Source organism: Stegodyphus dumicola, chromosome 10, assembly GCF_044657685.1.
Source record: "Stegodyphus dumicola isolate Sdum_Otavi_A_Nest chromosome 10, ASM4465768v1".
NCBI lineage: Eukaryota > Metazoa > Arthropoda > Arachnida > Araneae > Eresidae > Stegodyphus > Stegodyphus dumicola.
Window position 1 is genome coordinate 101,642,794 of NC_140777.1, and position 26,828 is coordinate 101,669,621.

General features: G+C 32.3%; 1 protein-coding gene across 3 annotated transcripts in view; it reads right to left on the reverse strand.

The window, feature by feature from the left end:
* The window catches only part of LOC118204065 (DGAT1/2-independent enzyme synthesizing storage lipids-like), an 84,920-nt gene that overhangs the window by 19,635 nt on the left and 38,457 nt on the right, over positions 1-26,828 (reverse strand). For all 3 annotated transcript variants that reach the window (XM_085825317.1, XM_035376386.2, XM_085825318.1), the window contains 4 exons: positions 21,018-21,211; positions 16,462-16,525; positions 16,193-16,268; positions 7,820-7,883 (listed from right to left, as the gene is read on the reverse strand). In XM_085825317.1, the coding sequence (XP_085681443.1) occupies positions 7,820-7,883; positions 16,193-16,268; positions 16,462-16,525; positions 21,018-21,211 (398 nt within the window). The remainder of the gene's footprint in view (positions 1-7,819; positions 7,884-16,192; positions 16,269-16,461; positions 16,526-21,017; positions 21,212-26,828) is intronic.

The following is a 26,828-nucleotide window of genomic DNA, read 5'->3' on the forward strand; positions in this document are numbered from 1 at the left end:
ATAATTGAAGGGGTACGTTGTAGCATACGTTTAATGTCCATATTCGTTGTTATTTTTAGTCAGTTCTTCAGAATGCCTTGGATGCACGTGGCTTAGGGTCGTTGAAAATCCATTCTCAGTAGCGTGCTCAGTCAAAAGGTCACCACTTTTGGTGGTCATGTGTGCTTAATGCATGATATAATTAAAGAAAATAAGAGTAGACAATCTCTTATAACAAAAAAAATATATTAAGTACTAAATTACAATTTAAATTACATTGAAGAGATCAACACAGAGCTCGGAACACAGTTCATGCTACCTTCGCATACCGTTGTGTGACGAGAAGTCTGAGTGAGTAAAGATGTCGCTTTGCTGCTCCGATTAAGAACTGGATTTTACACGTGGCGCCATCTCATGAATAGAAGTTGAAGTATCTGTCGGAACGCCACATATTCAAATGTCTGAGAATTATTTCAGTACACCTGAGCCTTCAATTTGCCCCAGTGGTAAAAAATACAGGGTCCCCCATGTGAGATCAGGCTATCGAGATGGCCAGGAGAATGCATTGCATCTCTTGATTGTCCTCTCTTCACCAAACACTTCATACACTTGTGACAATGTGCTCTTAAATCCTACTTGTGCAGATAAGAGCGTTGCAATGTTATTGGGTTTTGTTCAAGGGTTTTCCTTTATTCCATCACTGTTTTCTGGTGTTCACACTATTTTAGGATATTTACCCTTTTTATTTGCTACAGAGCCTGTTTCGCACCACTTTGTCACCAAGTCTTGCATTCAAGACTTTGTTGAAGGGTTTTTCAAAACACTTCCGTTCTTAGACTCTTGCGCAAAGTTCTGCAAAAATTTTCCGCAAACTGCGCTTTGCATAACATTCAGCTGTGAACATGTTCAGTTTTATCATGAGCACACTTGTGTTGCATTCAACTGTAACTAAACATGTTTGCATAACTCATTTACTCATATATAAAGGCATAGCAAAGAAGTTGAAACAGGACATAAGAGAGATAGATGAGCATGCACAGACATGTGACAGTAACAGATGGTTACATCGACGTCACAAGTGGCCATTTTAAGCATTTTCTTGCATTTTCAGTAAAAGAAAATGCTTCTGTTCATAAACAAGGGTATATTCTATGTCAAGATTTCAGTTACTTTCCCAAGACAGTTTTTGGCCACCCTGTATTTCCAGTTTTTCAATAAAAAAAGGTGATTTGATACAATTGAAATATTACAATTCAGCAGTAATTTCTTAAACAGTGACTTAATAGTTTGAATATACTGTTGCATGCATATGGGTTCGTAGTCTACTGAATGCACAAAGAACCGATGACAGCTTGTTAAAATTTATTTTACCACAAGAAACACTTTAATGTTCTGGAACTTTTCATAAAAAGTACACCTACAGCTCGTCTCAGTATGACAGAACACAATCAGTAGTTACCATTTCAAATTAAGAACGTTAAAACCAACACAATTGAAAGTATATTGAAAAAGGGAAGCTCGCACAATCTCTTAATACTTTGAACTTACGCTATGGACTAAGAAACTGAGAACTCATATTCTCTCTGGTCTTGATGGATGTATTCGGGGCATCTCCAATGTTTAAATGCAGAAACATTTTCTGGATACGTACACACACCTTTGGCAGAGATGGCTTTGGCATGTCATCTCTGCCGTCTCAGTCACTTCCTGTAGGAACAATTACATTTGGAGGACTTAACTTTAGATTAGCTTTCTTCAATTTCTGAAGCACCTTCCTACTAATTTCAAAATCCACTTCAAAACTTTTCCCAATGACGATGATATCATCTAGACTCATCAGACAGGCCTCATAGGAAAGACATCTGAGCACGGTCTCCATGAAATGTTCAAATGTTGCCAGCGCATCACATAATCCAAACAGCATCACCCTGAACTACCATACTTTTCCAAAAGTAAATGTCATCTTTTTGCGGCGATCAATTTGTATCTCTACCGGTTAATTTCCACTCTTCAAATGAAGCGTCAAAAACTACTTGCTTTAGAAAGAGTATCCAGAATGTCATCATTTCCAGGAACAGCCTAGCTGTGTTTCTTCATGATGACGTTCAACCAGCGACAGTCAACGCAAAATCTAAATGAACTATCCTTCTTTCTGACCAAGATGATGGGAAAGGCCCAAGGACTTGCCAAAGGCTCGATAACATCACTTTTCTGCATGTCCTTCAGAAGTTTCCTTACTTCTTCCTGTTTAGCAATTAATAGATGCCTTAGATGTTGACTGATTGGTGGAGAATCCCCTGTATCAATTTTATGCTGTGTCAAACATATTTGACCTACATCAGAAGATGCACAGAAGAAAACACCTTTAAATTCTGAAATAACACATTCTGCAGCATTTTCTCTCTTCATCTCTTAGTTTGCAATCTGCCGCCTTCTGCAATAACTCTGATGTTAGGCTCTTCAAAGACACAGACTCTGGGAGACTACTGGTTCGTTTAACGAAGGTCACTAGATTATATGCTGCAACTACTTCACCTTGTAAGACTGTTCTTTTGGCTATATGGAAGTATCAAGATCTTAGTAGGAAGACTGGTGACTTCTCACACAGGCATGAAGAATAGCAGCTCAAAGAAGGTTGTAAATACCCCTTTTATTCTCGAACTCTTTTAACATAAAGACACGTACTTTGTGCTCACAATAACACTGACCACTTGCGACAAGGATTTTAAGTATAATTTAACCACAAATTCAAGATGGTAAATAGTAGTGCTAGACTACACAATTTATTTAAAGCTAACAGGCTGACTCAACAACCTACACCGGCATTTAACTTCATAAATGGAGAGAATGCGTAGAATTAAGAATTACCAGCTGGAGGGAAAAATAGCAAACGTGTGCTCCACTAGCGAATTTACGTTCTGTCTAACCTTTTCATTTCGCCTGTTTAAATACTCTCTTAACTTAATTTGCTCCTGGCAAAGAAATAAGAAGTTCAGAAAAGATATCAAAATTTAAATAATTGGTTATTCAAACTAAGGGAAACCCTACAACCTTTCCTAATGACTTCTATGGATCCAGGTAGTAAAAATTCTCTTCATGCTGGCATTATGATATTCTCTTGAGCTATTATTTGGTAGATGAATTTAACACCTTTAATTCCAAAGAGGAGAGGCAGAATTCAATTCCTTAAAGTTCAGGGAAAAATTGTATTTCCTTAGAAATTCTAATCCGAGTATGCAAGGGTCTGTAATACTTGCTATCACATAGCATATGTAGCAAACCACACTTCCAAACGTCACTTCTAAATGTAGCAACGTAGAACTTCCAAATGTCACATTAACTTTTAATTTTCTATTGACGTTGATTTTATTCTCAGACAGTCTAAAGATAACACAAGGCGACATCTAGATGAATTTACCTTCCGATTGATGAGCCAGATCTGTTCCAATGATGGTAATATTGGCTCCTGTACCGATGATCATGCTGCAAGGAACTCCATTTATATGTCCCATGATGAAGAGTCCATTATTGCCGCCACTCATTGCAGAAATCTAGAAATCTGAAACACTTTAAAATGGGGCTTCTTAATATCTAGCAATCTTCGCACCATGGAAAGGCCATAAATCAGTTTTCCTCTTCACTTCCACAATTCCAGCAATTTTAGGGTCAGTTTGTTGTCACTCCTATTCCACCTCAAGGCACTGACTTGAAACGTTAAAGCATCTAAACAAGCAGTCACTTTATCAACTGGCTCAGTGGAGCATCTCTCATTGGGTGGTGATTTCTACAAGCTCCCTGCTGGACTGCCTGGAATTCAATGACATACACTAAACAACTTTTTAAATAATTGACATTTGCAGGGCCTTTTTGTATCCCCGGATCCCGGATGCTTCTGGCACGAGAATTTACCTAAAGTCTTTTAAACACTTCTCGCCAAAGTGCAATTCCAACCCCTCTGATAGAGCTTTGAAGTCTAGCCCCTGGTTTTCAGGCAGAGCTTGAAGGATACCTGCTGCGTTCACTCTTAGACAAGCGCAGAGGTGATAGGCCTTAGCTTGGGAATCCCATCCATTTACGTCCGCCACTGTAGAAAACTGAGTCTTCTACACTTGCCAGGAGCTCTTTCCATCATATGTGGATAGCTTTCGAGAGAGACAAGAAGACAGGGCTACATATTTGAAACCATCAGAACTGTCTTCCATAGTTTCAAATTTGTTTTCTATTATGGCACTAATTTCTTTTTTAATTTCCTCTTGCACTACCTAAATCTTTTCTTGAACTGACTTTTCTTTTCCCAACCCGCTTTCGTCTTTTCTTATCTGTTTTAACCTCTTTTTTAACGGATTTTTTACTTCTCTTTAACGGATTTTTGACTCTCATCTCATCTTTAAATGCAACAAAGGCTGCCAACAATTGTCTTAGCAGCTCTTCCATCTCTCTTGTCTCCGGCATTGAATCCCACATATGATATCAAGAACCTGTTGCATGCATAATGGATTGAATGCACATAACAGGTTCATAATGAGTTGAATAATAATTCAACCCATTATGATGGACTAAATGCACACAGAACTGATGACAGGATAAAATTTATTTTACCAAACGAAGCACATTAAAATTCTGGAATTTTCCACAAAAATATACTTACGGCTCTTCTAAGTATGAAAAAGAACAATCAGTAGTTATTGTTTCATTCTACTATGTACATTAAACAGAACATAATGGAAAGATTTTCCAAACAGCAAAGCTTGCATGATTTGTCAATATTCCAAATTCAGCTATGAACTAAAAACTGAGAAATGATTCTCTCTCCAGTCTTATGCAGCTTCCCCCCAGCCGTCAAAAGATGCGTAGCAACTTCTATTCTTCAAAATTACTGGAGGGCGGTTGAAGTTACATATAAGGGCCGGATACGGTTACAGTTATATATAAGGATCAAGTACAATATCAGTTAGTTATAAAGATACCGGACTGAAATATCGTCAGATGGTGGCCAAGTTTGGCTACTTTGGGCGATTTCTCACCAAATGTAACAACAAAAATTAATTGCCAAAACCACTGGCAGCTTGGCGATATTTCGGCAATTTAGCAAGATGGTCATTTACCTCGATTTTAATAAGACTTGACCCTGCAATCTTATTTTTCCGGCAGAACTTCGCCTCTTCAGATTCTTTGTGTTACATTATACAAAAGCTTCTACAATTTCACTAAAACATATATTCAAAATCAGTAATAATATTGTTTTATTAATTTGGGCCAAGTAAGTGTTATCAGCTGACATTGATGCTACTCTGAATACATATCATCAACTGACAATTAACTACACTATTTTCCAATGCATAAATCCAGTGCAAATTGTGTACTGTGAATGGAGAGCTTTAAATTCATAGGGTGAAACATACCACATCAGCAGAAGGTACTATACAAATGTCATATGTTATCAGCAGAAGGTACTATAAAAATGTCATATGTTATCAGCAGTACAAATGTCATATAATGTTAACAATTAGGATTCACTCTTCCCAAACATGCAAATTAGGTATTTTTTGGTTGGGGGACAAGCGTTAAGGGCCGTTCCCACTGGGATTTATCTGAGCTAATGGAGTCAGTTCCATGTGTCAACTAGCTCCACTATGCCTGCAGTTCAGATTTTTTACTTTGCTGCCCTATGGCGAAAAACTGGTTTTGCAGATGGGTCAGCTACGTCATCTGTGTCCATTAGCTCAAATAAACCCCAGCGGGAACAGTCCTTTACAGTATATGAGTTAAGTGCTGCAAGAAATTTCTGAAAAATGATTCTGGCTATTATTTTATTATGTAAGATGACTTAATGACAACAGGGTGGTTCAGAACAGTGGCACTCTGTCAGTTGACTTGAAACAGGACAGTCTATTAAAGATCTCAATATTTTATTTTTTTCCTGCTGACTACTATGTAAATGTTGACAAATTCTATTGAACTTTCTTTCCTTATATCTTTCTTCAGAATCCGTGTAGCCATAACAATAAATACCATCTTGTATAAAGAGAATTAATTTTCCACCAGAATAAAATCTTGAGCTTTCTCTAAACATTTCCAGTCTAAGATTTTCCAATAAATTATCAATGCTAGATGACATAAATTTAAATGAACTCAATAAAAACCTCAATTTCATTCTTTCGATTTTTTACTAAAAGATATACATTTTCTTTCAGTATTTGGAATAATTTCTGTATTGTTTTTAGCCCATCCAATTTCTTTTATAAATAAATGTGCACTGTATTGTGCTAATTTATGAATTATCAGAAGAATGAAATTAGGAATTTGATAATTTTTGTTGAAAATATTATGTGCTGATGTTCTCTATTCTACAATTAAATGGCAATGATCTGTAACTTTCCTTTTATCACGTGAAGCATCTGGTATATTTCCTTTTTACATAAATGAAAAACATTTGTACATTTTGTAATGCTCTTGACCATAGTCTATTATGTTCCTGAAGTATCTATGGTTTTCTATTTTGTCATCAATAAATTGTTAATATCTCAAAAGTCATTTACTAACACGTATGGAAATGTATGAACTATGTCGGTATTAAAAAGGCATTATTTACGTTATTTTCACTTAGAAAAGAAATCAGCAAGAAACCAACATGGTGAATCCCTTGGGTGCTATTTTTTTAATATTTTAAGCAGATAAGCAAATTTTACCATGAACTTTTCCGGTTTTTAGAAGACCAAATACTTCATTTACATAGAACAAATTTTTTGCTGTAATCACTTGGCGTTTAAGAAAACAATTTAGCATTTCTAAATGAGATCAAATTTATTTCTTTCAGTTATGTATTTTATGCAGCAGAAACTGCAGTCAACAGATAAACAGATACTTCATTAACAGATAGCAGATAAAAGATACTCGATTTTTAAGACACTTTTTTTATTATAAAATTTGAATCTTCCTCAAAGTATCCTAGCTTGGCAACCTCTAATTGAAAATATGAGCCTGTAAATAAAAAATCTGGAAAATTATTAAAATTGCTAATTTAGGTTTATTTTTTTAATTCCTTATTTATTTTGCACGCCTTCTTATTAGAAAAATCACATTTCCTTTTTGTTATCCTCAGGTTCTGAATTAACATAATTCATAATTAGTTAAGGTTTTTGTAAGTTAGTTAATCTTCCTTCAATAGTTGCAAAATTATCAACAATTTAAAACTTTTTTAAGTGCTAAATCTAACGAAGCCATTTGCATTTGAAACTCTTAGTAGAATAATGAATTAAGACAGTCTTAATACAAACTTCAGTGTCTTTTTGCCGAATGAGACCTAAAGTAGAGTTTCAATTTTGTGCACTGTAAAATCTGTCTTCTTGTATGCTAACTGAATTTCTTGTTTTTGCATAGTACTCTACATTAAAGCAATGCAATATAATGAAATAAATCACAACATGAAAATTCAACAAAACAAAAGTTTCTTCCACAGCCATTGCTACATAGTGCCACCTACCCCACATTGGTATATAAAAGAGTATTAGAATGTTAAATTCAGGAACTTTTCACCATTCTTCATATATTAAACCTACAGCATGGCACTTCTCTATTACACAACAACCAACCTTTAAGTCTGTAATGAGGCTGACAACATTAAATTTAGCTCTTTCATGAAGCCTAAGTCTGAAAACAATTTTAATAATTATATACATAATTTCTAGTTACAGATTAAAAACAGTAAAATCTAATAAATGCAAAGTTTACATATTAAAATATTTTTCTAAACTTTACATAAGCATTACATTAATTAAAATAATTATTAATTATAAGTTTAAAGAACAAACATTTTTATTTTACAATTAATGAAAATTACCTTTGCAGCTAATTCTTCGGGAGTTAAATTTGGATCATACGGAATAGGTGGACCAACATATGTTCTAAAAGGGAAAAAAAAAAAAAAAAAGACTTTTAAACAATATACGATAACAAGTTAAAATGGTACCTTTGTGTTATAACAGTCACTATGAACCGAAATAAATCACTTCTCCAATTAATCGTGAGAGTTCATCACTGATCAAAAATTAATCTTACTTAACACTTTACACAGGCTATTTAGTCAATAAAAGTTCTGCACATTTTAAACTGTTTCTTAATCCTCTTGATATAAATTTTTTCATCCAAAAGTAAATAAACTGCAACACTTTTAGAAACGGTAGCTAGAAACTTAAGAACCAATTCCTAACACAAATATTTCTCTTTCCTGCAATTTTTAACATTGCATTTGGAAATCCTTTCATCATTGACACATAAAGGAATTTCATGATAATTTTCCCATGTTCTATTATGAGATAAAATGCTTTTTATTGAAAGAATAATACATACGGCTTCAAATTACCTTGAATAATATTTAGCTGAATTTATGCAGCACTGCTGCACAGAAACATAACCATTCTGAAATAATACATTAACAGTAATCGATGAATCTAATAAATAGCACCAGAAACTAAATGTGAGAAATAAATGTAAATGAAAAGCTGTATACAAGAAATAAATATAAGTTTGTTACCTTCTACTTTTTTCTGTACCATAATTGCTTCCCCCTGGGGGTTGACTCAGGCGAATGCCAGGGAAGTACTGGTTAGGATCTGTACCTAGGCAGTCTCAACCCCGGGGGCATAATAACAGACTTCACAGAAAGCCTGAGAGCTCTCAGGACAGAGTAAGGCTCGGCAGGGCTTGTCTGCCCTTGCTCTGTGGGGTCACAACATTGTTGACTAAACAAGGGCGGGGCGGGGCGGCACTAATCCCGTTTGGCAGCTCTTAGGTCACCTTAGGGAGCCGTCTCGTTCCATCAGCATTGTACCATAATTGTACCAAATTCTGTACCATAATGCTCCACTATGATGACGCAAGTGGTCTGAAAGATTATGTTCAGCCCTGTGTCTGAGCAGACGTGAATTTCACTTGTGGCTCACGTTAAACTAGTGAAATTCTGCACTTGTGTAACAAGTACACTTACAGAGTTAGGTCTCCGTTTTTCCGCATAAGGTCTCTGCCTTTTCTGGGAAAGGAGGCTAATTTTGTGCATTCTCGTGCGCTGTACGGTTTCTTTTAGTGGTTCGCTACCTTAGTGGCATTTAGCCCGCTCCGACCTTAGGGTTTCGAGTGCAAGGTTCCCAATTTAGTGGCTCGTTACCTCAATGACGCTATAGCCATTGGATCCCTTTGATACACCCTAATGCATTTGGTTGTTATATTGACAGAGATATTTATGGTCTTAGACACGTAATAAAATAAAACTTGCTAGAGCCACCCAATTGGGCAAGGTTAAGACGCATAGCTTCCAAAAGGATTACCTCTAGGTGTCCGCCTTAACCAGTGCCCCGCTTAACCTGTCTTCTTAACTGGTTCGCTGGTTCCAAGGTATTTTAAAGTCCACCCTTTGGCTGTGCACTCGCGACGGTATGTAGAATTTCTTGTAGATTACACCATTAATCCCTAATTAACAAGTAATTTTGCACAATGGGGGTGTAGTTCTAGTTCTGGTTGTACCATAACTGTTTTTAGTTGAGAATCCCCCCATGGTATCTGCTATAACACAAAAATATCACAGCAACATATAAAAAATTTTGTTCTCATTGTCATGCAAAACAATAATTCTGAAATGGATAAATTTGATTTATCACTGTTGTTAAAGAATCTTGAAAATACTTGCTAAAGAATGCTTACATTGATATTAAATTTGCTATGCTTGATACTTAAAATAAATTAAATAAATTTTTGCTAACGATAAATTTTAGTGTTTAGAAGAGGGGGAATCCAAAATGTTATGGAATAGTAATTAGTCTTTCAATAAATACTTCAGTACTTTAAATGATTTCACTAAAATAATTGCATTAATTCAGGAAAAAAAAAAACATTAATGAGGATATCAAAAATTGCAAGATAAGATATCCAGCAGTAATGCAAGTAATGTTTACATAAAAACAGATTCTTAATCAAGTTACACTACCAAAATTAAAAACAAGGTTCATTTAAAAAATCATTCATTAAAATATTGAAACTAAAGGTTTTTAAGACAATTATTTGAATATTTTCATGTATCCATTTTTTAATACTAATTTAATTTGCTAAGTTACCAGAAAAGCAAGTGCAAAATAAATTTAATGCAAATAATCTTACTTTTACAATTAGCATCGAAAGACTGATCAAAATGCATAACTTTGAAAACAGACACATTAGAATTGATTTTATTAAAAATTTCTTTTTAGGTAAAACATCTAAATGATTTATTATGATTATAATAAACAAAATCATTAGCAGACAGTCTAAACCAGCACTTCCCAACGTGGGGCCAATGCCCCACAGGGGGACAATTTGATTGTTGAGGGTCGCAATTCAAAAAATAACACGTCCAGAGATTAAGAGCACAACTAACGTTCAAATTTCCAAATTTTCTTCAAGAAATCAAAATTTTTCGAAATTTCATTTTTTATTCCCACAAATAAAGAATAAGTGTATACGTACAAAAGTTTTAAAATTGCGGTTCATTTAAAATATTTTCTAAAGAATTTTCGCTGTAGACATGGACAAGTCTTTTAAAGGCCATTTATATACCTGACACATTACGATTTCCAGACATTTTTCAAACATCTCAGCCAATGAATTCATTATATTTTTTACTGTAGGAGCTGCAACAGGTATATTATTATTATTCTCTTGAATGGCAACTGCTTCCAGCTCTGTTTATGTTTAGCGGTGTGACGACGTTTTTAATTCATTTTGACTGATTATTTTTTTCAGCCCTTACTGAAATGAATGGTGCAAGCAAGAGAACAGTTTGTCAGTATTTGGAGGAATATTTAAAATTTGGTTTCATACCCACCCTACAGAATGTACAGTCACCTTTTTTTCTTTTATGCCAACAATGTCTGACCAATAAATCAATGAAACGAGGTTGTCTTGAGACGCATTTGAAGTCGAAACATTATGTTCATATTAATTCAGGTTTGAATTATTTTCAAACCTTAAGGAAGAATTTTGAAAAAAGAATAACATTAAAGTCTCTATTTACTGTTCATAATGCGACTGTTAATCATACTCTTCAGGCTAGTTATCACATTTCATTACTCAGCACTAAATCTGGGAAAAGTCATACTATAGAGGAGAATTTAATCAAACCATCAATATTAGCATTACTTAAAGTTATTCTAGAAAAAGATGACGAAGACGATAAAGCTATGCCACTAAATAACAATACTATTAGCAGACGAATAGATCAAATGATTGAGTATAATGAAATATAAATTGTTGAAAAGCTGAAAACAAGAGACTTTTCGGTGCAAATGGATGAACCAACTTTGAGAGATAGTAAGGCCATACTTATAAGTTACTAAGATATATTAATGAAGGTGATTTTGCTGAAGAAATGTTATTCTGTAAATCATTAGGAAGCACCACTACCTCCAAAGAAACATTTACAATAAGCTAAAAAATTACTTAGATGTCAAAAATATACCAAATATACCAATGAAAAATAAAGCATCTTGTGTTGCAGATGGTGCTCCTAATATGATAGGGAAGAAAAAGGTTGCTTAAAATTGATGAAACATAAGAATCCAGAAATGCTTCTTGAGCATTGTGTTATTCATAGGGAAAACCTGGTAGCTAAAAACATTTCGCCTGTTCTAAATGAAGTACTAAATTCAGTTATAAAGTTTATCAATACTATTAAAGCTAGTGCTAAATGTGAACATCTTTTCAAGTTATTTTGCAAATAATAAAATGAAGACTCTATGAGAATTATACTTCACACTGAAGTAAGATGGCCATTGAAAGGGAACTGCTTGAAAAGATTTATGGAACTATTTAATACTCTTAGTTATTTTTAAGCAACAAACCTGAAATGAAAAATCTGTTAAAGGTTGATGTTACGGCATTTGTAAGTTAGTTAGGCGATACCTTTGAAAAACTAAATATATTAAATAAACAACTTCAAGAAGCAAATAAAATTCTTCTCAATGCAAAAGCGAAAATATTTGATTTCATTACCTTTATTGAATTATGTCAGGCATATATTTACAACAAAAAATGCTAAAGGTTTCATTGGCTCCAAATGTAAAATGACTGAAAGTGCTATACATGTTACTGTGGATCATCTAAAAATTTTATTGGCTGATTTAAAAGAAAGATTTTTCTGATTTGAACTAAATTCATTTCTCAACTTGGATGATGCAGCCAATGTTAGTGGATTTGGCTGATATTTCAAATATGCAGTGTCAAGAACTCCCAGAAATGCAAAATGATGAGTCAATTAAAATTTTATTTAATATAAAAAGAGCAACGGCATGGCTTTGCAAGTAAACCAAAATCAAATACCTAAATACAAAAAAATGCACAAAAGAACGATTGTTACTGTTTCCATCTTCATATTTATCTGAATGCAAATTTATTGCCATAAATGATTTGCTGTTAAAAAAAGAAATCAACTGGATATAATAAAACATTGAGACTTGAAACTGAAGTTAACTAAACTGGAACCTGACATAAAATCTGTTTGTAGCAAACATCAAGTGCAAGGATCTCATTTAATTTAAATAATAAATAATTACTAATACTTAAAATAATATAGGAAAAAATTTTCATTAAAATGATTTTTTACTTGAATGTCAGCTCTCCATTATATGTTTTGAAAGTTTACTTTATTTGCTCACTAAATTTCCTTGTGATTTTTTCCTAAAACCTATCATTTAAGTTTCTTTCATGAACATTCAATTTTTGAATATTAAAAATTATGTGTATGCTAGGGGATACATAAGAACTTTAGAGAGGATTGGATGGGGTATAGCACAAAGAAGATTGGGAAACACTGGTCTAAACTAACACATCAAATTACTACACTTCTGAAATAGCAGTATCTAGGTCTAAAAGTTGATTATCAGATACCAGGCATCTGAATAAAATGGACGAAAAAAAGAAAGAAACAACTTTTTTGTCTTAGAATTTCAACAATACTTTAAAATACCACCACAAAGAAATGTTTCTAAAATATACTTAATTTTTGCAAATATATATTATTTTAGATCAGGACTATTTATGAGATTACTCCTAAGCTTACATTATGCAATTTATAAAAAATTTAATACTGACGATGTTACATGAAAGAAAGAACAATTAAAATAATTTGCTAAACACATTTAGTTTTTATGAACATTTGCTAAAAACATTCTATTTAACACATTAAGTACCTGTACACATAAGGGTATACTGCATGAGGGGTACTGTATGATCCAAGTATATTAATTCATAAATTTGAAAAAAAATAACTGCAAGTTATTATGTATAGGACACGAGTGATTATGTATAGTATTTTATATTAATTTTATTTACTTTTGAACAGTACTTTGTGCTTTCCAGAACACTGCAACTTAAATATTTTGAACACCATCTTGTAAGAAAACAAAAGGAATATTATTTCCAAAATTTTAGAACTTTGTACATTTTTAGGACTAATAAAGATTTACATTTATAAAATTACACACATTTGTAATGTGGACCAATATGAGCAGCGATTTGCAGTCAAAGAAATTTATATTCCCATATAAAACTACAGAAAAGTTGATCCACTAGAGGTACATGCAGCCACAAATGTGAACATTGCTGTGACCCACTGGTGAGTCATGAGGCCCCAAAAATAAATCTATCGTGATCTAATCGTGGATTACATGGTAGTTCAGGTGTTAAGCATCTTTTCATTAATGTTTCCCAAATTTCTTTATGATCCTTCTTTTAATCTGTGGTTTTTAAACACACATAAGAAGTTTAAAGATTCTAGCATTCTTTCAAAATTACAGAAAGAATAAATATATTATATACAGCATGAAGCTTATATGATACTGCTATGAGAAGAAATTTTATTTCTCAAGTGCCTGATGGAAGATCTGCAGCAATTTCACAAAGCACTGAAACATTTGCAGCTGTGGATACTTTTTCCCCTAAAAGAATTTATATTAAACTAATAAAAATGTACTTGAAAAAGGCAGAAACTTAACAGTAGCACGGAAAATTAAAAGAACAACTATAAAAATGCATGTAACTTGAATAACTCCGCAGTTAAGAACATGAAACTTGCACAAGCTCTTTAATTTGTTATGCCTGATATATTTTTTAAATGCAAAACTGCCTATTTCTAAGAGCAGCAAAAACGTAGGAAATGTGATACTGAATGAGGTAAGCAAATGTTGATGTTATAACTTTTTATACATATGCAGAAAAGTTAATAAGGTTTGTGGTCACCCCTGACCTAATTGCAAGCTCTGCAGTGATTTTTCATTCAGTGTATTAGATTCTCCAGGAGTTTCTATGATAACAAAATGCTTTTTCAAACAAATAATGCTCCAAAGCTTTTGGACAATGTAAATTGGGGGCTGCAGTCATATAAGTCAATGTCCTAGTGCCTCCCATCCATGTTTTCTTACCTATAAATCTGAAGAATATGCAGGCCCATCTATCCACTGTATTCCTTTCACCTTAAGATAATCAGTCACTAGTGCAATGAGATGGGGCATTAGGAAGTTACAACAAATTGCACCCCTCAAAACTTTGAATAAGGATCAAGAACCTTATCTCTCTATATCTCAGCACTTATAATTGTAGTGGCTAAAAAATATGTAGGTCAGTGAGGCCATTCATAATGATGCCCACCCACACCATAATTCCGCTGCCTTTTGTGTGAATATCTTTCCTGGGTGTTTTCAGCTAATTGCACTTGCTTAGCTCCCTCCAGACTAGCAATTCTGGAATCGCTCTTCAAACAAAAATCAGACCAGTGGATAGAACTAAGCTCGAGTCCATGAGTGCAACCAGAGACATTTCAATATCTAAATTAGTGATATAATATCAATTTGTTTTATCATACAGCCCTCTTTTATGCAACCTGTCACTCCCAGCATATCTGCATTATAAAATTCCCTTGCAATATAATATGACATCAATTGCCTATTTCTTCTTTTAGCAGTTGCTCTCAAATAACAATTCTGAATGTGTTGCAGTAATTTTTTTAACCTGATTATATGAAAACATCACAAGTATCTTTATATATAATTTTCAGGTTCTTAACAAGATGCATTTTGGTTATTTATTAACTCTACAGGTTTATATCAATGTCTGTCCAACTTCCATTGCATGCCATTGCTCACAATCCATCACATGCTTTATCAATGGTATGTTGAACAGCACTTACCGGCAATCCTTTCCACATGCACTGAACAAACCAACACAAAATTTTCCATATTTCTGTGAAGCAAAGACAGACAGTATGATAATGTTGGCCTTGAGCTACCAACTACCTTTCACTGGACTTCATTTAATAGAATTAACACAAAGCACTTTTATATATTTGTTCTTTTATTTTTTCCATCGCCATATTTAGCGAGGTCTTAATTCATAAATTTCACTGAAAATGGCAAAACTCAATGAATTTCCAAGAGTTTATTTCAGCTACAAGTATTTATGGTCACTGAAGCTCCAACGGTTTAAAAAGTAGATATAAAAGAAATGTGGCAATATGAATTTTAAGAAACTTGATTTTTAAACTATAAACTGAAACAATTTCTTAAACAGCATGAAATAAAGCTGTAAAGTCATATGACTATTCCGAGATATTTATAATAAAATTTCTGTACATGAAATATTTCACCTGGAGATGTTACAAACTGTACATAGTTTTGCAATTATGTAATGAGTTTATTCTTGATTTTCCAGAATTTATTTAAATTATTTATATAAATCATTTATTCTGTACTTGCCTTTACATTTACAATATAAGTATGGAATTATTTTACTTTTATTAAACATTATATTAAAAGATGTAATTTAATAGAAATCAGCAATTCTTACAGAAAGAAGAAATGTGATCACACCAAGAACGTTTTTTTAAAGAGCTAAAACAGCAAAAGAAGAAAACATTTCTAACTAAGAACAGTACACAAAAGGATTCTGATATAAACTCTAGATGTCATTTCAAATACTTTAACATTGCATATCAGATGTCACCGAAAGTAAGAAACTTAGTCTTTACTATTCAGTAATTTATTAAAATAAAACAGTTAATAAATACTACAGTCATTTATTGCAAGTAAACAAGAAAAAAAAACATTTGAATAAACATCCAATATAATGCAGAAAATAAATGCACTTTTTTGTAACGTGTGCAAAATCTGATAAGAGTAAATGAATTATAATCAACCTTAATTTTACAGGAAATCCACCATAAATTGGAACCACAGGCAGACGAGTCTTTTCATATACTTTTCTTAACCAACCTGTTAAGATGAAAATAAGTGCATAATTACTGACAAAACAATTAAAAAATAGTTGATAATTTAAAAAAATATGTATACAGCAACATTTTAAAATGCACTGAAGAAAGCACTAGTATTAGTAACATCCCATTTACAAATAGTTCTAAAAAATAAAAATTTAATTAATAAATTTTGAAATGATAAAATAACTTACGACTGCCAGTCTTTACAGATCTAAAAGCTTCTCTTAAATTCTGTGTAAAAATTGGAATTATTGGCTGAAATAAAGCAAATGATAAATTATTTTTGTTTAAGAGAAATGAGCAATATAAAATAATTTGCATGATTCCAGTTCTTAAACAAACTCTTTATATACAACAAGTAATTATACTGACTACCATTAAATTCTCTTTCCCATAAAATCATCCTTCTTAATTTACTAGCTCACTATTTTAAAAATCAGAATAAGAAAGGAAAAGTTACTAGCAAGATTATTGAAGTTTTACACATGCACACGGCATCTCTTTAGCATTTTTGAAATTTGCAAGATCATCATGAAAGTATGAGAAAAGTAAATAAAATATACAATGCATTATTATTATTATTATTTCCTATTTTAATAGTCAATTTATTCTTAAGTTTCAAAGAAAAATAAAGATGTTGTTAATAATCATATGGATTTTCAGTGTTTAACTAAATATTAATACAATTATTTATTATACATTTGTGGTAGTTCCTTAAAATTAAATGAGTAAAAATTAATTCTAATTGTTCATACAAAAGAAAATATCATATTTGTATCTTCTATTCTAATACAAATGAGCAAATTCCTCACCACCACCAAACTGAAGAAAATAATTTTTTACTCTCAAACTGAGATCTTCACAGAAGATATAAGTTTTCAAATATTATTCCACAGACACAAAATCTATCCATAAATATTATCTGTAAAGTTATATTTCCTACACAATATGATTTTTTTCCAAGCATGTTAAGTGATGAGCATGAGAAATTTTACAATAAAATCTTTAGCATGCATCAGTATTATGAGAAGATTTTACTGTTTACTTCGGCAAGCATCTTACTACCTCAAAGATAGGGCACAGCATTGATTATTTAAGAGATAAAATACACTTGTTCGATGCTTCAATATTACAAGGTATACTCATCAAAAACAGAAAGTAGTAATCAGTTTCACATCATACAGTACCTCCATTTAAGATTTGCAAGAGATTTATCAAACAGTAATAATTAGAAAACAATAATCATATTTAGAACCCACATGAGAATAATCCATAGCCTTCAAGTGCATAATAAGTAAATTAATTAAAAGCATTTTATTTGTCAGGAGCAAGCACATGAACACTAAAATTCAATATTTTCCTAAATGCATTTGTTCCTTTAATAAATAACATTGTAGCTAGTATGTCACATATTAAAAAATTATGAAGCCCCTCTCAAATCTATGACAGTCCCACACTTGGAATGTTTGTTATCTTCTAGACTTGCTAAAAAAGTCAGTAAATGTTTGAAATTTGATGTAAATTGCTACTTTTGGACTGACTCCAAAATATGTCCATTCTGGATAAAAGATAAGGCATGTAAATACAAACCCTTTGTGAAATACAAAGTAGAAGAAATTCAAAATTTGACTAATTCTAACAAGCGGGCTCATTGTCCTAGGGAAAAAAATCCTGCAGACATCCTTTCAAGGGGTATTTTGGCCTTGAACTTTGCTGAAGATTCTTTATGATGAAATGGACCACCTTTGCTTAAATCAACCCTATGAGCGTTGGTCTGATAAGATTAAAACTGACAATCTCACTACAGATTTAGAATTATGATAGGAATTAGAAACTATAACATAAAATAAGGGTACAGTGAAGAATTCTCAGTTTGTTTTGTTTGAAGAACTAGAGTAACCTAACTTAATTAAAAGATTCGCTGGTAAACTTAGAAAAAAACAAGTAGAAATGGGATCTTCCACTGCAGTTGAACTCTTAAAGGAAGAACACGATTAGAATTAGTATGAACAAGAATCTGTGTACCCTTCCTTGTTAGAATACCTGAAAGGTTGTAAACAAATTCCTAATGAATCCTCTTTTTATAAGTTTGCTGCATTTTTAGATGTAAACTCTATTTTGCATGTGAGAAGAAGGCTTGAACAAAGCAGAATTTCCTTTAATAAATTTCATCCAGTATTTTAGCCAAGCTGTCCAAATTCAGTAAATTATTAATTTTAAGAGTGCATAACAAAATTTACCATGGTGGAGTGTCTGCGACTCTTGCTAAAATTAGAAATAGATTTTGGTTTCCAAAGGGTAAACAGATTATAAAAGGGTTTTTAAAAAATGTTCTTATTTGCAACAGACACTCGGTAAAACCTGCTAAACAAATAACAGCTCAATTGCCAAATGATCTAATACTGGAAAATCCCCCATTTACTGTCTCTGGAGTTAATTTCACTGCTCCAGTTTTTCTTTTTTGGGGGAAAGGCCACTCAACAAAAGTCATATATATATATGTCATATGGTTCACATGCAAAGTTACTAGAGCACTATAGATTGAATTAATTACTGATATGTTGATGAAAAGTTTTATTCTGTTCTTAAAACATTTTTTGGCAAGAACGGGGAATTGTGAGGTCATCATTTCTGGTAATGCTCGGAGTTTTAAGACTGTAGAAAATTTTGAAAGTTCCCCTCCCCCTTCAAATTTGGCTGATTCGGATTTAACAAATTTTGTTGATATACATGAAATACTGTATTTACTCACATAATAGTTGCACTTTTTTCGCCAATTTTTCATTGTGAAAGTCTAGGTGCATCTATTATGCGGGGAAATTCACTACACAAAATTGTACACTTTTCATGATTTTTTTCTGCTTCAAAAATGGGGCTGTGACTATTAAGCAAGTAAATAAGGTAACATGGCAGTTTATTACCCCTCATGTCCCATAGTGAGGTGCAGTCTAAGAAAGACTCACGAGGAGGGTAAAAGACCCTTAAAGGAAAATCCTTGGAAAGGCTAGTTTTAGATTCAATGAAATGTTGACCATTCGTGTGATAATCGAACTGGTACTAAATCACAGACCTGTTACTTATGTAAACAATTAGTTAGTTGAACCAATCCTCTTACTCCAGCCCAATTTTTGCTTTCTGGCGGAAAAAATGTTAGCTATCCTATATATTTTGTTCAAATTTTCAGCAATCAAACTATTGCAATGGAAAATTCATCAAAAATTATATCAGATTAACTTTTACTTTAACTCTAGATGAAACAGAAAAACAATTATTTGATGCAATTCAGAAATGCATATAATTTTGTAAATCCACCAACAGGAAAGCATGTAGTTTAGCTTGAAGGGACCACTAAATCAGAATTTTTATCGTCACTTGGTATTATCAAAGAGGTTTTTACGGGTCACGATGGATAAATACATTCATGCCTTATTCTAACTGATAAGGGACAATATAAAAGACAAATTCAATTAATTTATCCACTTGAAACAAATTGACTATCTTGTGTATAACAGCTGTAATTAAATACAATGTATTGTCATAATTGTAGTACTATTTGTATTTGTTTTATACTCATTAAGTCATTTATATTGTATTTGATGTCTTGTTTGTATTTCATGCACGTTTAACAGAGTACAGGTATGCTTAAAAGTTTTGCATTTGTGCTGCAATGCATACTTGCACATTCTGGGAAACCACCTCCACAGCTGCAAAACATTACATAAAATTATATTTGTGCTACCATGGAGTTGTAAGAAAACAAAGGAGAATGAAATTTGCTTGATTTGAATTTGTGAATTTTGATGAAAGTTTCACATTTGGTATCAAACTGCTCTCCCAAATGAAAGCTTTTTTTTTTTCGGGGGGGCAAGGGGGCACTGTACAATATATTTCAGATTTAAAGATGATCTCTTCAATTGGGAAACCTTTAAAAAACATTTTTCAAAAAGTCACCGATCACTCTTAGAAGTTCCTTATTTACTAAGCTGAAAGAAAAAGAAAATAATGTGTGGCAGCTTCTGGCATAAACTGAGCCACATAATTAAACCTATTCTTTATTTTGTGTAAATTCTGTGATGTTTGTGAATTTTTATTTTATTTTAATGTTTCCTTGTTTCATGCATAGTTATTTTTATTTTCTGTTTTTGTGAAAAGTAAAGCATTTTTAAGAATCTGATATTTTATTTTTATAAGATAAGATAAATTGCGAGCTCTTTGTTCAAATTTCCATAGTTCCACACTGATTTAGGCTTATTTCACAAAAATAATAAAGTAGGTAAAAAGTCAATGGAACTATAACTCTGCATATATATCTTGCACAAATTTGAAATGATTTACCAACCATAAAATACAATGTGAAATAATTTACCAACCATAAAATATAATGTGAAATAATTTACCAACCATAACAAAAAAAAGGAATAAAATCCTCCCCACCTTAAAAATCAAGAACAAGGAGGAAAACATGAGACGCTGTACTTTAAATATTAAGCAAATGAAAATTAAGCACAGTTCTGGCAATCATTTGAATGATATTTTCTGAATATAAATTTCTGGTTACTAGAAGAGAAATATTGAATTACACACCAACTAAGATATCTTATATCTGAAAATTATAATTCTTGAATGATCCAGTAATACACAAGCATCAAAACTTGCATTCATACCACATTAGTAATTATTATATATTAATTACAATTTTTTCCTTCCTCTTGGAAATAATATTGCAAAAATGAATTATAAAACTTACTACTTGTGCCTCTAAAGCTACTTTTGCAAAACCAATTCTTTTGCCCCATATTAAGCGATATTCTTCATCACCAAACTGAGCTTCAAGAACTCCACCAGGTGCAAGGGCAACAAGATGTCCTTCTTTTAAATATTGGACGCATACTTGAAAAGAACCCGTAAATACATGGCACACATCCATTAATAGATTCCAACCTAAATTTGCAAAGAAAAATAAACCGTTACCATCATTAACAATTGCTAAAGAAGACAAACATTTTAAAGAAACTCATCACGTGCATTTTGTTAAAAAGTTGTCAAAATATTTTCTTCGTCTGAAAAAAAAGGTGCTAAAATTTTGACTTGAATGAATCAAATAAATTCTTACAGTTGCTAAAATATCTTACATCTTGCTAAGATGTCTTGCCAATTATATGTGTTTTGAATGGCTTTCCATCATTCCTTTGTATATCCCTCCCAAAAAAAATACATTCATATATTCTTAAAAATAAACTTTTATTTATACTCATTACATCAAAAAATAAAAATTAATAAAGTAGAGTTTCAATAATTCATAATCACTTATTCCATGAGTCCCCTGTATTCTGCCTTCAATTTTGATTATAAAGAAGCAAAGTTCAAATTTTCAGAAAATTCAGCATGACGAATTTAACAGTATTTTTTCTTACATGCATATAAAAACAAACTTTTAAACAAAAATTCACTAGAACCTACTTTGACTGAGGAAGTGAATTTTATTACCAAGTCCGAAATCCAGAATGATCCAAAATCGAAACTTTCAGAAACCACCAGCGGCCTCTTCCCCCTCCCTTTATTTTATGCTTTACACATGCACATTTTTTCAGAATATTTTACATGATGTTTTTTCATAATAATTTGATCTACATACACCTTTCTGCTTGTCATACATCTCAAACCAGACATTCTACATTGAAACATTACTGATTTTACACCTACTGAATAATTTATATCGGTGACACCAGCCAGGCAAATAATTATTTATTATTTTTTGCTTTCATCACTGCATGACTATTAACAAACAGCAGCTTGAGAAATGATTTACACAGTGATACCCAAACAATTATTTTCAAATGTTAATAACTGAACACCATACAGCATGCAACCTTTTACATTAACATTATGCTAGGCAATGATTACAGACTTTGGCTATACCACTGTGAAGTGCTGAGAGTGTTGACAAGGAGACATTTAACAGAAATTTTCATCCATATGCAAAGAATAGATTTTTAAATGATTCTGATAGACCAAAAGATAATTTGATAATGAATTGATAATATTTGATTTGTTTAGATAAACCCATGACAAGCACCACAGGTGATATGGCAAAATTTAGGGGAAGCAAAAACATTAGAATTTAAAGATGCAACATGGAACAAAATTAAGGGATGATAAAATCTTTAAAATTTAAGCAAGGCACTGGGATTCAAATTTTTTATAATTTAAGAAGGCACTTGGCAACAGAATTTAGGACAAGCAGAGACTGTCCTCAATTCGCAATATGTCTAATACCAGCACTGGAAACCTTAAGCATTTTTGAGAATTTATTTATTAGGGATTCGGATAAGCTGAGCATGTGCAGGAAATAGGCATGAAAGTAATAAATAACTAAACTAATATAATTCAGGCTTAACTTAGTCCCCATGCAATAGAAGCAAAACATAATTTAGGAACAACATGTCTTTAGTTGATAATCTCATTACACATTGCCATGAATAGTGGACACTATCTAAGCTTTATGACGACAACTGTGAATTTGAAAGTTTTCAGATATCGCAAACAAAAGCCAAAATTTCCAATTAATGGAATTGTGAAGAAGTGGTAATAAATGAAGATGATATAACAGAAGTTTCTTATTACTATGACAATGCCCCAGTCATCAGTCAACTGATGGGTGGTAAAATCTGTAGTATGGTTCTTAATCCAGAAAATATCACTACCAATAATGAAGAAAGTGATAGACAGGTAACTGAGAATGTAAAAATTTCAACGGACAATTTAGTGGCACTTTTGACTGACAATTGACTCAACATGGCAATTACAGGACTTGAAGAATGGAAGTTTGTAACTAGAAAGAAATTATGTCTATGTATAGATTTAAAGTATTAGTATGGGAAAAGGAGGGGAACAAAAAGAGCAACTTTAACAGTTTAAAAGCAAACAAAGAAATATTGAGCTGCTTTTTTTATTATTATTTTATTCACTAAAGGTCATAAATGCTTTATTATTTCTTAAACCACTGTTTCATATTTCTTAATTTTATAATTTCTACATGTCATCTTACTAGATTTATCTAATCTGATAATCTAATACCCAGAAAAATCCCATATCTGGTATTGCTGAAGTTCTGATGGGTGCGGAGCTTAGACATAGCACTGCATTGAAATTATTCAGCATTTTCTCAGCTCACATCAATGATCTCTTTTTATAATAAATATGGAATGTGAATGTCAATAAACTTTTTCCTTTACATAAATACCTATTTCTAGTTGCATACTTTGCTGTTTTTAATAACAATTGGTAAGACCCGCCTAACGCTAGAGGGCACTGAGAGCGCCATTGAGTGTGTGCTGAGACTCGATGGAAGTTACTCGATGGATGATGTGCGATTTCTGAGATTGAGATATTATTATATTTAATTAAATTAATTTATATTTTATTGATCGGTGATTATTGATTTTGATTTATTCATATGAGATGTGATATTATGCTTTGCTGAACCACCACACTTTTGACAAACTTGGATTACCACTGAATCTTAAAACCATCAATGCGCATTTGGTGCATCTACGCCAAAAACCAGGTAAGAGAATCTTTATTGAATTATTGAAACTGAATTATACCTGGATAGAAATTAAATATGGCTGAAAATCTCTCAAAGTTGAAGAAGAAACGCAGTTCCATGCGTTCGATGTAGACGAAATTAATTAACAAAATAGAAGTTGCTATCAACAATGAAAACGAAAAGTTGATCAGTTGGAAGCATTTTTGGAACAATTAATCAGAAAAGAAACTGATTTAAATTCTTTAAATGATGAAATTGAAAATCTTTTGAGCGTCGAGACTATATCTGAAGATATAGAAGCTTCAGAAGAAATAAAAGAAAAAATATTTTTTTGGAAATCAAAACTTCATTCTAAAATAAAGAAATTGAATTTTGATTCTATCCAAGTTGATACAGTTTCACAAAACATTCAGTTGATTAATAATGAAACTGAAAATATAAATATAAAATTGCCTAAATTTCATATTAGTAAATATTATGGTAATTATTCTGGTTGGTTAGATTTTTACAATTTATTTGAAAGCTCTGTTCATAATAATCCTAAATTAAGCAAAGTTGGTAAATTTAATTATTTGAAATCCTATCTCGGTGGTAGCGCGGCAGCATGTATTAGTGGATTTGCTTTAAGTGATGAAAATTATGATAAAGCACTTGATTTATTGAAAGAAAGGTTCGGAAATAAAAACATTTTGATCAACACTCATTTGAGAGTTTTGCTGAATTTGACTCCTGTTAAAAATCCTAACGATGTAAGTTTACGAAATTTATATGATAACGTGGAAACGCAGATCAGAAGCTTAGATTCTTTAGGAATTACAGGTGAATCTATGCAAATCTATTGACACCAATTTTAATGAAATTAATTCCTTCAGAATTCGTTTTAGAATTTAATCGCATTCAAGGCGACAAAGAATTTGACTTAAAAACTCTTTTGTGATTCATTAATAAAGAAATTCGAAGCCGCGAGAGATCCTTTCCAATAAATAATTATAAATCATCGAATCAACGAGTGCACTTATGTTCCTCGCAAGAGAAAATAAAAAATAAAAATTCTACTTACGTTAGACATAACTCTTCAAGACCTCCGCATAAGAAGGAGAATTCTTTCCCCTCCCCACACATGCATGAATTCCTGGCGTCAGTCGAAAATGTAATGTGTTTATTTTGTAGCTAAGGTCATAAATCAGAATCATGCTCTACATTTAATGCAAATGAACGGAGAGATATATTGAAGCAATGAGGTTAATGTTTTCGTTGTTTGACTCCAAACCATCGAGTGAAAGAATGTTTGAAAAAGGATTTGTTTCCCATCTGCAGCAAACCTCACCATGTTTCAATTTGTTTTCGAAATCAAAATAATCCACACATTATTTCTCCAAAAGGAGAAACCGATAATGTGGTATCAGCGAATATCGTATCGGCAAAAAAGAATTCTATGTTACAAAAATGTTCAACCTTAATTGATAATGGAAAAGAGCAGGAAATTGTTAGAATTTTCCTGGACAATGGTTCACACTGCTCCTTTGTTTTATCAGCTATTTCCAAAAGATTTAACTTTCCAGTTGTTCGAAAGGAAAGCCTTTCCATTTGCACATTTGGTGCTAAGGAAACGGAAACAAAATCATTTAATGTAATTAAACTTAAATTAAAGAATAGAGATGATCCAAATTTATGCATAGAAATTGAAGCACTGGAGACAGAACATATTTCAGGTACACATTTACCGACTCCGGATAAAAATACTGAAAAACAATTTAGACGTTTAAAAAATGTACAACTAGCGGACTGTTATGAATTTAACAATAAAGAAATATCAATACTGATAGGTGCAGATTATTATTATGATATTGTCACTGGTCGAATTACACGCCTAAGCAAAAGCCCCGTTGCAGTTGAAACAATACTTGGGTGGTGTTTGCATGGCCGAAATACGAACTTAAATGAAACGTTTGCAATGAGTGTTATGGTAAACGAATCCAATATTTCTGATCAACTCAAGGAATTTTGGGATTTAGAGAATTTGGGTATCGAGGCAGAAGTAGCTAAAATAGAACCCACTGAGAAAGAAATAATGAGTGAATTTGAATCCGGAATTACATATCAAAGCGATACAAAGTGAAACTGCCCTGGAAACCAAATATGAAGACATTATTAGAAAATAATGAGCAGGTAGCAATGGAAAGATTTTTGAGATTGAAATCATCTTTTAAAAATGACCCGTCCTTATTTTGTGAATAAAACACTGTTCTAAAGAATAATCTTTTGGAGAATATTATTGAACCTGTTCCAGTTAATGAAGTAAATTTATGCCAAAATACATTTTATCATGCCAAAATACATTTTATCTACCTCATCGAGTTGTAATACGTACGGATAAGACTACAAGCAAATTACGCATTGTTTTGATGCTTCTGCGCATGCAAAAGATCAATTATCTTTGAACAATTGCTTATACACAGGACTTAATTTTATGCCTAACCTATTTCTTCTTTTGATCAGATTTAGAACGAATCCAATAGCATTTGTTGCAGATATTAAGATGGCCTTTCTCCAGATTGAAATAGATGAAAATGAATGAAACTACACCAGATTCTTCTGGGAAGAAGATCAAGAAACTGATGATGAAAACAAGAAATTGGAAATTTTTGAGATGACAAGGGTGTTATTTGGGGTGAGATCTAGCCCATTCCTCCTTGCAGCCACAATCAAACATCACTTGAAAAGGTACGTAGGATAAATGTTTCAGTTACTCATTTACGTGCAAATGTTCTAAATTAAATGTAGAAATTTGAAAATATAAACAAAATTCAGAAAGACTTGCCTATTACCTGCAAAATTCACTAATTTGCCCAATCACTAGCTCCGAGGTGTGCAGTTTACCAAGATTCTACTGTATATATATTGCAAATATAATTATCACTAATATTTCAAGAATAACTTTCCCTAATCATGTTGCTTTTCTGCAATACACATAAAACTTATAACAAACCTCATATTCACAAATTAAGA